Here is a 13048-nt window from a genome sequence, read left to right as displayed (position 1 = left end):
GAAGCCAAGTGTCCTTCTGCCCTCCCCCGGTATCCCATCCAAGGCGATCAGTCCAGGACTGGCTCTCAGAAGCGCTCGGGCAAAGACTGGGAGGAAGAAAAGACATCTGGCGGAAACCTGTGCGCCTGGGGCGGTGGAACTCGGGGAGGAGAGGGAGGGATCAGAGAGGAGATGGGGACTACCCTCTCTGCTCCCAAATTGGGGCAGCTTCCTGGGTTTCCGATTTTCTCATTTGCGTGGGTAAAAAACCCTGCCCCCACCCGGGCTTACGCAATTTTTTTAAGGGGAGAGGAGGGAAAATTTTGTGGGGGGTACGAAAAGGCGGAAAGAAACAGTCATTTCGTCACATGGGCTTGGTTTTTCAGCCTTATATAAAGGAAGGTTCTCTCTGTTGGCGACCAGTTGTCAAACGACTTGCAGTGAGCCTCAGGAGCACGCCCAGGAACTCCTCAGCAGCGCCTCCTTCAGCTCCACAGCCAGACGCCCTCAGACAGCAAAGCCCACGCCCGCGCCGCGCCCTGCCCTGCCCACCGCCGCGATGCTCGCCCGCGCCATGCTGCTGTGCGCAGTCCTGGCGCTCGGCCACGCAGGTGAGTACCTGGCGCCGCGCACCGGGGACTCCGGTTCCACGCACCCGGGCAGAGTTTCCGCTCTGACCTCCTGAGTCTATCCCAGTACTCCAACTTCTCTCCGAATAGAGAAGCTACGTGACTTGGGAAAGAGCTTGGACCGCTAGAGTCCGAAAGAACTCGGTGGATATTCCAGCTTTCCCACAAGCCCTGATCATTATGAGCCAGTTACTTAACTGATCTGAGACACTCTCACCTCCTAAATGGGGATAGATGATGCTAATTTGCAGGTTGTCATTGTAAGATAGGATCTGATCAATATATGTGAATTGTTTTTATTTGGACCTCTTTTTATTGAGTGGAAGAAGTTGTTTTAAATACTCTAGTCAGTTCTTTCCTGCCCCCAGGAAAGTCCGGATTCTGTTTTAGGATAAGCAAAAGTAAGTAAGCTGTTTTACTTTGAATTTTTCTCTAAATGTTGATTAGTGTACTAGATCCATTTTAATATGGAAAGCGAAGTGCTACTTACTTGAACTTCTTAAAAATGCTAATTTTAACATCTAAAGAGTTAACTAAGAAAAGCTTAGTAACATGATGTACCAAGTTGAATATGCTGTTATCCTTACTTAGAATAGAAAATTGGTATTTCTACGTTTTATCCATTCTAAATCAGGTTAAAAAATTGTATTTTCATGACTACCTATATATTTCTTGAATTTATTATTGTAAAGTTGACTCATAGTAAAGCAATTAAATGTTTAAATTAAGATTAAGACACTAGAGAATTATTTATTTGCTGTTCTTTAATTGTAGCAAATCCTTGCTGTTCCTACCCATGTCAAAACCGAGGTGTATGTATGAGTGTGGGATTTGACCAATATAAGTGCGATTGTACCCGGACAGGATTCTATGGTGAAAACTGCTCAACACGTAAGTTTGTCCTTTGGTTGCCTCATTAGGAGTGGGACTGGATACAGTTATCATTGTATAGATTTGTGTGTTATAATGAGTCCCATTAATTTCTCCCTCCCTTTCTTCCTCTTCTTAAAGCGGAATTTCTGACAAGAATAAAATTATTTCTGAAACCCACTCCAAACACAGTGCACTACATACTTACCCACTTCAAGGGATTTTGGAACGTTGTGAATAACATTCCCTTCCTTCAAAATGCAATTATGAGTTATGTGTTGACATGTAAGTACAAGTGTCTTTCTAAGGTTTTAGTTTTCTCAAAGAAAAATATGCTTTATAATACTGTAAACCTAATCTAAAAACATATTTCCTAGTTTATCAAAATGAGTTTTAAGATACCTTTTAAGTTTGCCTTCCATCTTAATGGCCAAAACTATTGACATTTAGTCCCATCCAGTTTATACAGTCTACTCACAACTCTGTATACGTCTTCCAACTTTTACTATTTGGTCAGTTTGTGGAGGTAGCACAGTCCAGCTGTTTATTGAATGCCCATGGGTCTCAGAATTGTTCTGAACATGTAGCACCCATTAAAATAAATTTGGATTTGGATCAGCAAGAAAATAACTTTCCATGATTCTAAAGTAGGTGCCATGCTCAGCCATTCCCCTTCATAGGCCTCTTGGATAGGGAGCAGATGGCTACCTGAAAAATCAATATTGCCAGATTATAATGTGCAGAGTATATGTATTTTATTAAATATGCATTTCAAATGGCCATTAGATTTTAAAGTGTAGTTGTTTTAAAATAGATTATTTTTTATTTTTGGAGTTAAATTCAACATCTAGTGCCACTTTCCACATTTTACATTAAAAATAATGGTTGATTTACTTAACAAATGAGAATAAATACAACTTTTTTCTTTGAAAATTTCAGCCAGATCACATTTGATTGACAGTCCACCAACTTACAATGTTGACTATGGCTACAAAAGCTGGGAAGCCTTCTCTAACCTCTCCTATTATACCAGAGCCCTACCTCCTGTGCCTGATGACTGCCCGACTCCCTTGGGTGTGAAAGGTGACTAATAAGAATCCATAGAGATGTATTAACTGTAAGACAGGCTGCATTGCTGCCAAAAAAGTTTTGACCTTAGACTACCATTTATTTATTAACAAAAGCAGTTTTTACTTTTATCATGGATATCTATGGGTATTTTTTAAAGTATGAGTCTATGTAAACTATTCTGTAAAAGCAAATGAGCATCTTGGTATAATGTCTTAATATTTTCAAATTATTTCATTAGAAATTAAATAATTCTAATTAAAATAGATAAAATCATTCAGTAAGAAGTTGTTCCCCCATATCTTAGAACTGTTGTTTATATTACGATCCCATTCACAATTGTAATTCTCTTATAAATGAAGAATTCCTGGTAGATTGACAGTCACTATCTGCTTTCTTGAATACATAGATGGATTCTTATCTTAGCTTTCTTATCTTTCAGGTAAGAAGCAGCTTCCTGATTCAAATGAGATTGTGGAAAAATTTCTTCTAAGAAGAAAGTTCATCCCTGATCCCCAGGGCACAAACATGATGTTCGCATTCTTTGCCCAGCACTTCACGCATCAGTTTTTCAAGACAGATCATAAGCGAGGGCCAGCTTTCACCAAAGGGCTGGGCCATGGGGTAAGATAGAGTTAATATCCTAGAGTTAGTAAAATTATACCAAATCATAGTCAAGGGCTAACATTAAAGGAGATATACAGATAGATAGATCCAAATAACTTACCCACTTTTTTTAAAAAAAGTCTTATCTATAAAATTCTTAAGGGAATTTTCCATTTACTTCTCTGGTCTAGTAAAATTATACACACACACAGACATGCACACACGTATAGAAACATTCACACGCATACATATGTACAGGTATTATTATTCGTAATTTGACCCTTGTATTTTTTAGTTTAAAATGTTAGTACTGCAAAATGTTATGTCCTCAAAAACACATTGTACCCTGATTATGCTGCTTTCAATATTGTAAGGTGAGGTTTCTGCCTCATTATTCTCTTTTGGATTTCAATAGCATAGCTTCAAGTTATTCATAAGAATTTTTTATAAATAATACATTTTTATACTTTTTTAGAATTACCATATCATCATAGTGAAGTATGTAATAGATATGATATAAGCGCCTTATAGTATGTTAAGTCCATTAAACACAAAGACGTATCAGTTTGTAGCTTCGGTGGATAAACAAATTAATTTAGCAATTTGTGGCTATGAAAAAATGTCTATTTTATTTAACAATGTTAAAGAAAGCTAAATCATCAAATTATTTAATGATGAATTATATGATAGACACTTTAAGAAAAACTTCAACAGCAACAAATTAAGTTTTTTCATCATTTTATAGGTGGACTTAAATCATATTTATGGTGAAACTCTGGATAGACAGCACAAACTGCGCCTTTTCAAGGATGGAAAAATGAAATATCAGGTATGCTTCCTTTGACTATTAAGACTTAGTTATTACTTATCGCTTACACCCATATTTTAAAATCCCTAAAAATGTGTTCCTTAACTTTTTAACTAATGTTTATTTATTACTGTTTTTTTTAGATAATTGATGGAGAGATGTATCCTCCCACAGTCAAAGATACTCAGGCAGAGATGATCTACCCTCCTCAAGTCCCTGAGCATCTGCGGTTTGCTGTGGGGCAGGAGGTCTTTGGTCTGGTGCCTGGTCTGATGATGTATGCCACAATCTGGCTGCGGGAACACAACAGAGTATGCGATGTGCTTAAACAGGAGCATCCGGAATGGGGTGATGAGCAGTTGTTCCAGACAAGCAGGCTAATACTGATAGGTAAACAAGAAAATGATTTATATAAAACCCTCTTCCCCAGGGAAAACTAAGGTGTTACCTTTCTTATGTTTTGAGTAACTGACAAGATGTGGTAAAAGAAAACTCACACACTCTATATTCATTAAATATGTAAGCATGACTGATCCTATAGCTATCTTTTGATATTGACAAGGAAGAAAACAGAAATGAAGGAATAGCAAATTTTAAAAATTGCATTCCAATTGCTTGAAAGCTTGTGATCAGAAAAATAAATGTTTTTATTCTTTATTTTATGCAAATAGGAGAGACTATTAAGATTGTGATTGAAGATTATGTACAGCACTTGAGTGGCTATCACTTCAAACTGAAATTTGACCCAGAACTACTTTTCAACAAACAATTCCAGTACCAAAATCGTATTGCTGCTGAGTTTAATACCCTCTATCACTGGCATCCCCTTCTGCCTGACACCTTTCAAATTCATGACCAGAAATACAACTATCAACAGTTTATCTACAACAACTCTATATTACTGGAACATGGAATTACCCAGTTTGTTGAATCATTCACCAAGCAAATTGCTGGCAGGGTAAGCATTATTATTGAAAACCAAAACAAAGGACTAGTCAGTAACTTTAGAATTTCTGCCACAGAAATTATTTTTCTTAAACTTACTAAAAGAGTAGTTAGTTATATTGCTAATAAAATTATTTTATTGATATAAGAAGCCTAACTTTGTTTGAAAAGTCTAAATTTTTAGTCTACAGTTGTCAAACAAATAGTAAATTGTACCCCTACCTTAAAAATAGATATTTTCAAAAAGTATCTATAATCCTACAGGAATAAATATTTTAGGCTTGAATACTAGTTTCATTTTTGAAATTTAAAAAGGCAAATTCGTTCTGGACTGGTGTCCCAATGAATTTTAAGCAGAGCTCCTATTGAAATGTACGTAAGCATCTTTCCAGCAAATAAAAATTGTCTCAGCTGGGAGTTTCAGTCTTACCTGATTTATACCTAAGGCAAGCTGAATACAAACAGCAAATATGCCTAAAATTCTTGTTTTACAACTAATTTTACTTTCCACAGGTTGCTGGTGGTAGGAATGTTCCACCCGCAGTACAAAAAGTATCACAGGCTTCCATTGACCAGAGCAGGCAGATGAAATACCAGTCTTTTAATGAGTACCGCAAACGCTTTATGCTGAAGCCCTATGAATCATTTGAAGAACTTACAGGTAAGAAACAGTTTCTAAATTTCTTCGTTTTTTTTGTTTGTTTGTTTTTTGTTTTCTTTTGTTGTTGTTGTTGTTGTTTTTGAGATGGAGCCGTGCTCTGTCACCCAGGCTGTAGTACAGTGGCGCCATCTCAGCTAACTGTAACCTCCGCCTCCTGGGTTCAAGCAATTTTCTTGCCTCAGCCTCCCGAATAGCTGGGACTATAGGTGCACGCCGCACGCCTGAATGATTTTTTTGTATTTTTATTATAGACGGGGTTTCACTGTGTTAGCCAGGCTGTTCTCAAACTCCTGACCTAGTGATCCGCCCGCCTCGGCCTCCCAGTGCTGGGATTATAGGTGTGAGCCACCATGCCTGGCCCCTAAACTTCTTAAAAGAATCAGGGGTCAAATGGAAACAGAGAAGTTGGCAGCAAATTGAGCAAAAGAATCAAACTGTGTTTTATTTTGTGAAGTTTGACATTGGTTATATCTGTCTTCATCGCCTTAACAGGAGAAAAGGAAATGTCTGCAGAGTTGGAAGCACTCTATGGTGACATCGATGCTGTGGAGCTGTATCCTGCCCTTCTGGTAGAAAAGCCTCGTCCAGATGCCATCTTTGGTGAGACCATGGTAGAAGTTGGAGCACCGTTCTCCTTGAAAGGACTTATGGGTAATGTTATATGTTCTCCTGCCTACTGGAAGCCAAGCACTTTTGGTGGAGAAGTGGGTTTTCAAATCATCAACACTGCCTCAATTCAGTCTCTCATCTGCAATAACGTGAAGGGCTGTCCCTTTACTTCATTCAGTGTTCCAGATCCAGAGCTCATGAAAACAGTCACCATCAATGCAAGTTCTTCCCGCTCCAGACTAGATGATATCAATCCCACAGTACTACTAAAAGAACGTTCGACTGAACTGTAGAAGTCTAATGATCATATTTATTTATTTATATGAACCATGTCTATTAATTTAATTATTTAATAATATTTATATTAAACTCCTTATGTTACTTAACATCTTCTGTAACAGAAGTCAGTACTCCTGTTGCGGAGAAAGGAGTCATACTTGTGAAGACTTTTATGTCACTACTCTCAAGATTTTGCTGTTGTTGTTAAGTTTGGAAAACAGTTTTCATTCTCTTTTATAAACCAGAGAGAAATGAGTTTTGATGCCTTTTTACTTGAATTTCAACTTATATTATAAGAACAAAAGTGAAGATGTTTGAATACTTAAACGCTGTCACAAGATGGCAAAATGCTGAAAGTTTTTACACTGTCAATGTTTCCAATGCATCTTCTATGATGCATTAGAAGCAACTAATGTCTGAAATTTTAAAATACTTTTGACATTTTTCTGTCATCAAACTAACAAAAACAGGTACCAGTGCATTACTAAATGAATGTTTAAATTAGACATTACCAGTAATTTCATGTCACCTTTTTTTAAATCAGTAATGAAACAATAATTTGAAATTTCTAAATTCATAGGGTAGAATCACCTGTAAAGGCTTGTTTTATTTCTTAACGTTATTAAATTTGTACATATACCAAAAAGAAGCTGTCTTGGATTTAAATCTGTAAAATCAGTAGAAATTATACTAGAATTGCTTGTTAAAATATTGTATAAGTGATATTCCTTTTTCACCAAGAGTGTAAATCTTTTTAATGTGACTGTTACAACTTCCTTTTAAATCAAAATGCCAAATGTGTTAAGGTGGTGGAGCCACTGCAGTGTTATCTTAAAATAAGAATATTTGTTGAGATATTCCAGAATTTGTTTATATGGCTGGTAAGACGTAAAATCTGTAGCAGCCAAAGAGTCTACCTTTAAAATAAGCAATAACAAAGAAGAAAACCAAATTATAGTTCAACTTTAGGTTTAAACTTTTGAAGGAAACTTTTTCTTATCCTTGTGTACTGCAGGCCTGGTACTCAGATTTTGCTGTGAGGTTAATAAAGTACCAAGTTGTGCTTGGATAATGATATGTTTCTCAGATTTTCTGTTGCACAGTTTCATTTAGCAGTCCATATCACATTGCAAAAGGTAGCAATGACCTCATAAAATACCTCTTCAAAATGCTTAAATTCACTTCACACATTAATTTTTTTCTCAGTCTTGAAGCCAGTTCAGTAGGTGCATTGGAATCAAGCCTGGCTACCTGCATGCTGTTCCTTTTCTTTTCTTCTTTTAGCCATTTTGCCAAGAGACACTGTCTTCTCATTACTTTATTTCTCCTCTTTTGCTTCACTGGTTTTAAGATCAGAGTTCACTTTCTTTGGACTCTGCCTGTATTTTCTTACCTGAACTTTTGCAAGTTTTCAGGGAAACCTCAGATCAGGACTGTATTTCGCTCCTCTTAAGAAGATTAAAAGAAAAACAAAAGGACCCTTTTAAAAATAGTAAACACTTATTTTAAGTGAAAAGCAGAGAATTTTATTTATAGCTAATTTTAGCTATCTGTAATCAAGATGCCTGCAAAGAGGTTAGTGCCTCAGAGAGAACTGTACAGGGTTTGTGACTGGAAAAATGTTACATTCCCATTCTAATTAATGCCCTTTCTTATTTAAAAACCAAACCAAACAATGTCTAAGTAGTTTTCAGCAATAATAGTAATGATGATAATACTTCTTTTCCACATCTCATTGTTACTGACATTTCATGGTACTGTATATTACTTAATTTATTGAAGATTATTATTTATGTCTTATTAGGACACTAGTGTTATAAACTGTGTTTAAGCCTACAATCATTGATTTTTTTTCGTTATGTCACAATCAGTATATTTTCTTTGGGGTTACCTCTCTGAATTATCATGTAAACAATCCAAAGAAATGATTGTATTAAAATTTGTGAGTAAATTTTTAGAAATCTGATTGGTGTATTGAGATATTTAAGGTTGAATGTTTGTCCTTAGTATAGGCCTATGTGCTAGCCCACAAAGAATATTGTCTCATTAGCCTGAAGGTGCCATAAGACTGACCTTTTAAAATGTTTTGAGGCATCTATGGATGCTTCATTAATTTGTTCAGCCACAATTTATTGAGAAAATATTCTGGGTCAAGCACTGTGGGTTTTAATATTTTTAAATCAAACACTGATTATAGATAATGTTAGTATTTACATAAATGATTGAAAACGTTTGTCTTTTAGGAAGAGGGAGAAAATGAAATAAATATCATTAAAGATAAATAACTCAGGAGAATCTTCTTTACGATTTTATGTTTAGAAGGTTTAAGGTTAAGAAAGAAATAGTCAATATGCTTGTATAAAACACTGTTCACTGATTTTTTTTAAACTTGATTTGTTATTAATATTGATCTGCTGACCAAACCTGGGAATTTGGGTTGTGTATGTGAATGTTTCAGTGTCTCGGACAAATGTGTATTTAACTTATGTAAAAGATAAGTCTGGAAACAAATGTCTGTTTATTTTTGTACTATTTAAAAATTGACAGATCTTTTCTGAAAATAAAATTTGATTGTTTCTATATATCTTTGTCATATGACATATGATTTCTCTGAAGCATTATTCTTAAACCATTATCTTGCGTTCTCCTACCTATTCAAAACTAGGGCTGACCCTTCATGAAATAGTTTTGTCCTCAGTTACATAGAGGCTTCTTAGAGTCACTATTTAAATCTCATAATCTCTTATTCACTGTGACATTGTGTTGGAAAATGTCTAGCTTGTGTATCTTTATAGAAGAAGGCAAACAAGCTTATTTTCATTGCCTAGTCTAGAAGAAGAAGAAAATACACAGTAAGACAAAGAATAAGACAAATATTATGAAGGAGGCACAAAATAAAGAAGTTCAAAGAGGAGTAAATTATACAAAGTTGGGCAAATCATTGATACAAAAGCTCATAGGCTTTTGTTGTACCTCTATCCTTGACATCTTGGCAATTTCAATAACTACATGGACCACATATTTAGCATCTTCCCTGGCCTCTCCTCTTTGGCCTTCGCCATTCCAGGGATGCCTTCCTCCACCACATTTTCTCAAATCATACATATCTTGATATCATTATGATTAATTACACTACCACTTCCAAAATCTTGATTCCAAGCATCTTCCAGCTCACCTATTTTAGTGCTTACACTCTAACATCTAACTCTCAGTCTCACTGAGCCTACCGATCTACCAACTTCATCACTTCACTATTTATTACCTCTTTTATCTTTCCATTTACTTCCATATGCATCTAGCTCAGATTTTATCATCCATCATTTTAATCACTCCCTTCCGCTCTGTATACTCTCCCTCTACTGTGCTGAATTGGCACAACTTGATTAAATCCAGCCATTCTCCTAATCTGTTTTTTATTTGGCTTCCCAGTAGCATTCAACACAAATAGCTATAGTCTCTTTACTGAATGTACCCCTGCCCCCACCTTGGCTTCATGGTTTGATACTCTCCTGGTCTTTCTCTACATTTCTCAGAGCACTACTATTCAGTCTTCTCTCTCTCTTTTTTTAAGCTCTTTCTCTTCTACTGTATCTATAAGTTGAAGTGTCTTGATATCTTCTCTGTCTACATTCCTCCAGATTAATCACATTCAAGCTCATTATTTGAAATAATAAGCACTCACAAATTTATGTCTCCAGGACCAACGTCTAATTGTCAATTAACAACCTCTCCACTCAAAGTCATCAATTTAATTGCTTCTTTTACATTATTCCCTCCCAGCACCATATATCCCAAATAATAATTGTCCAATGTTAAAGACACCACCATACTCTTTTCCTCACTTGCATAGCCAATCCAACAGCAATCCTGTTGACTATAACCCACAAATGAATCCTAAATCTGTCACCTTTTTTCCAACTTCACTACTACCAACCTAGCAGTGTAATAGTCTATTAATTGGTGTTCTCTTGTCTATTCTTTCCTCAGCCCAAACCATTCTCCTTATGGTAGTGGCAGTAATTATATAAATATATAGAGAGACACACATACACATACACACACACATACACACACATATAATACTTTAAGTTCTGGGATACATGTGCAGAACGTGCAGGTTTGTTACATAGGTATACATGTGCCATGGTGGTTTGCTGCACCCATCAACTCGTCATCTACATTAGGTATTTCTCCTAATGCTATTCCTCCCCTAGTCCCCCACCTTCAGACAAACCCCAGTGTATGATATCCCCCTCCCTGTGTCCGTGTGGTCTCATTGTTCAACTCCCACTTATGAGTGAGAACATTCAGTGTTTGGTTTTCTTTTCCTGTGTTAGTTTGCTGAGAATGATGGTTTCCAGCTTCAACCATGTCCCTACAAAGTACATGAATTCATCCTTTTTTAATGACTGCATGACTGCATAGTATTCCATGGTGTATATGTTCCACATTTTCTTTATTTAGTCTATCATTGATGGGCATTTGGGTTGGTTCCAAGTCTTTACTATTGTGAACAGTGCCACAATGAACATATGTGTGCATGTGTCTTTATAGTAGAATGATGTATAATCATTTGGGTATATACCCAGTAAAGAGATTGCTGGGTCAAATGGTATCTCTGGTTCTAGATCTTTGAGGAATCTCCACACTGTTTTCCACAATGATTGAACTAATTTACAATCCCATCAACAGTGTAAAGGCGTTCTTATTTCTCCACATCCTCTCCAGCATCAGTTGTTTTCTGACTTTTCAATGATCATCATTCTAACTGGCATGAGATGGTATCTTACTGTGGTTTTGATTTGTATTTCTCTAATGACCAGTGATGATGAGCTTTTTTTCTTGTTTTTTGGCTGCATAAATATCTTCTTTTGAGAAATGTCTGTTCATATCCTTCTTCCACTTTTTGATGGGGTTGTTTGTTTTTTTCTTGTAAAAGTGTTTAAGTTCTTCGTAGATTCTGGATGTTAGCCCTTTGTCAGATGCATAGATTGCAAAAATTTTCTCCCATTCTGTAGGTTGCCTTTTCACTCTGATGATGGTTTCTTTTGCTGTGCAGAGCTCTTTAGTTTAGTTAGATCTCATTTGTCAGTTTTGGCTTTTATTGCCATTACTTTTGGTGTTTTAGTCTTGAAGTCTTTGCCCAATGTCTATGTCCTGAATGGTATTGCCTAGGTTTTCTCCTAGGGTTTTTATGGTTTTAGGTATTACATTTAAGTCTTTAATTCTTCAGTGCAGAAAAGGCCTTCATTAAACACCCTTCATGCTAAAAAACTCTCAATAAACTAGGTATTGATGGAATATACCTCAAAATAATAAGAGTTATTTATGACAAACACATAGCCAATATCATACCGAATGGGCAAAAGGTGGAAGCATTCCCTTTGGAAACTGACACATGACAAGGATGCCCTCTCTCACCACTCCTATTCAACATAATATTGGAAGTTATGGCCAGGGCAATCAGGCAAGAGAAAGAAGTAAAACGTATTCAAATAGGAAGAGAAGAAGTCAAATTTTCTCTCTTTTGCAGATGACAAGATTGTATATTTAGAAAACCCCATCATTTGAGCCCAAAATCTCCTTAAGCTGATAAGCAACTTCAACAAAGCCTCAGGATACAAAATCAATGTGCAAAAGTCACAATCATTCCTATACACTTACTTGGGAGGCTGAGATATGAGCATCGCTTAAAACTGGGAAGTGAAAGTGGAGGCTGCAGTGAGTCAAGATTTATCACTGCACTCCAGCCTGGGCAACAGAGTGAGACCCTGTTTAAAAAAGAAGAAAGGCTATATCAGGAAAATAAATACACAAACCACAGACATATAGAAAATAATTGCAGTATGCATATAGAACAAAAGATTTGAATATAGAACATATAAATACCTTCTTGAATTCAATAGCAAAAAAGACAAATAATAAAAATAAACAAAAGACTTAAGAAGGAACTTTACAAAGGAAAACATAAGAATGCTCAATAAGTAAATGAAAACGTTCAACACCATCAGTCACCAATACAATGCAAATTAAAACAACAGTAAGATACTACTACACACCCACTAGAGTCATTAAAGTTTAAAAGACTTACCGTGATAGTCAATTTTGTGTGTAAATTTAACTAGGCTTTGATATCTATTTGTGTGGTAAAACACCAGTCTAGATGTTGCTGTGAAGGTATTTTTTAAATATATAATTAACATTTACATCTGTAGACTTTGAGTAAAACTTATTTCTTTACATAATATGATGAGCCTTGCCCAATCAGTTGAAGCCCTTAAAAGCAAAGAGTAAGGTTCCCCAAAGGAGAAGAAATTCTCCTTAAGATTGTGCTCTGGTTTAAATGATGGTGTCCTCTCCAAAATTCATGCTGAAACTCAATGCCCAGTGCAACAAACAGTATTAAGAGCTGTGTTCTTTGGGAGGTAATTAAGTCATGAGGGCTCTATGCTCATGAATAGGATTAGCAGTCTTATAAAAGGGCTTGTGGGAGTGGGTTCCCATCTGCTCTTCTGCCATGTTAGCATGCAGCAAGAACACTCTCACAAGACATGTAATCTGCCAGCAACTTGATTTTAGAATATGAGCCTCTAG

The 13048-nt window shown here is 36.2% G+C and overlaps 1 protein-coding gene across 1 annotated transcript; it reads left to right on the top strand.

The window, feature by feature from the left end:
- The first annotated feature begins 402 nt into the window (after positions 1-402).
- PTGS2 (prostaglandin-endoperoxide synthase 2 (prostaglandin G/H synthase and cyclooxygenase)) lies at positions 403-9032 on the top strand. The gene is made up of 10 exons (XM_011934191.1): positions 403-590; positions 1383-1499; positions 1620-1763; positions 2418-2561; positions 2989-3170; positions 3898-3981; positions 4104-4350; positions 4632-4918; positions 5419-5566; positions 6059-9032. Exons 1-10 carry the CDS (start codon positions 539-541, stop codon positions 6466-6468), a joined length of 1815 nt encoding a protein of 604 aa, XP_011789581.1. The 5' UTR covers positions 403-538; the 3' UTR covers positions 6469-9032.
- The last annotated feature ends 4016 nt before the right edge of the window (positions 9033-13048 follow it).

This window comes from Colobus angolensis, unplaced genomic scaffold, assembly GCF_000951035.1.
Source record: "Colobus angolensis palliatus isolate OR3802 unplaced genomic scaffold, Cang.pa_1.0 Scaffold132, whole genome shotgun sequence".
In the NCBI taxonomy this organism is placed as follows: domain Eukaryota; kingdom Metazoa; phylum Chordata; class Mammalia; order Primates; family Cercopithecidae; genus Colobus; species Colobus angolensis.
This window is presented reverse-complemented; position numbering and strand designations above follow the sequence as displayed.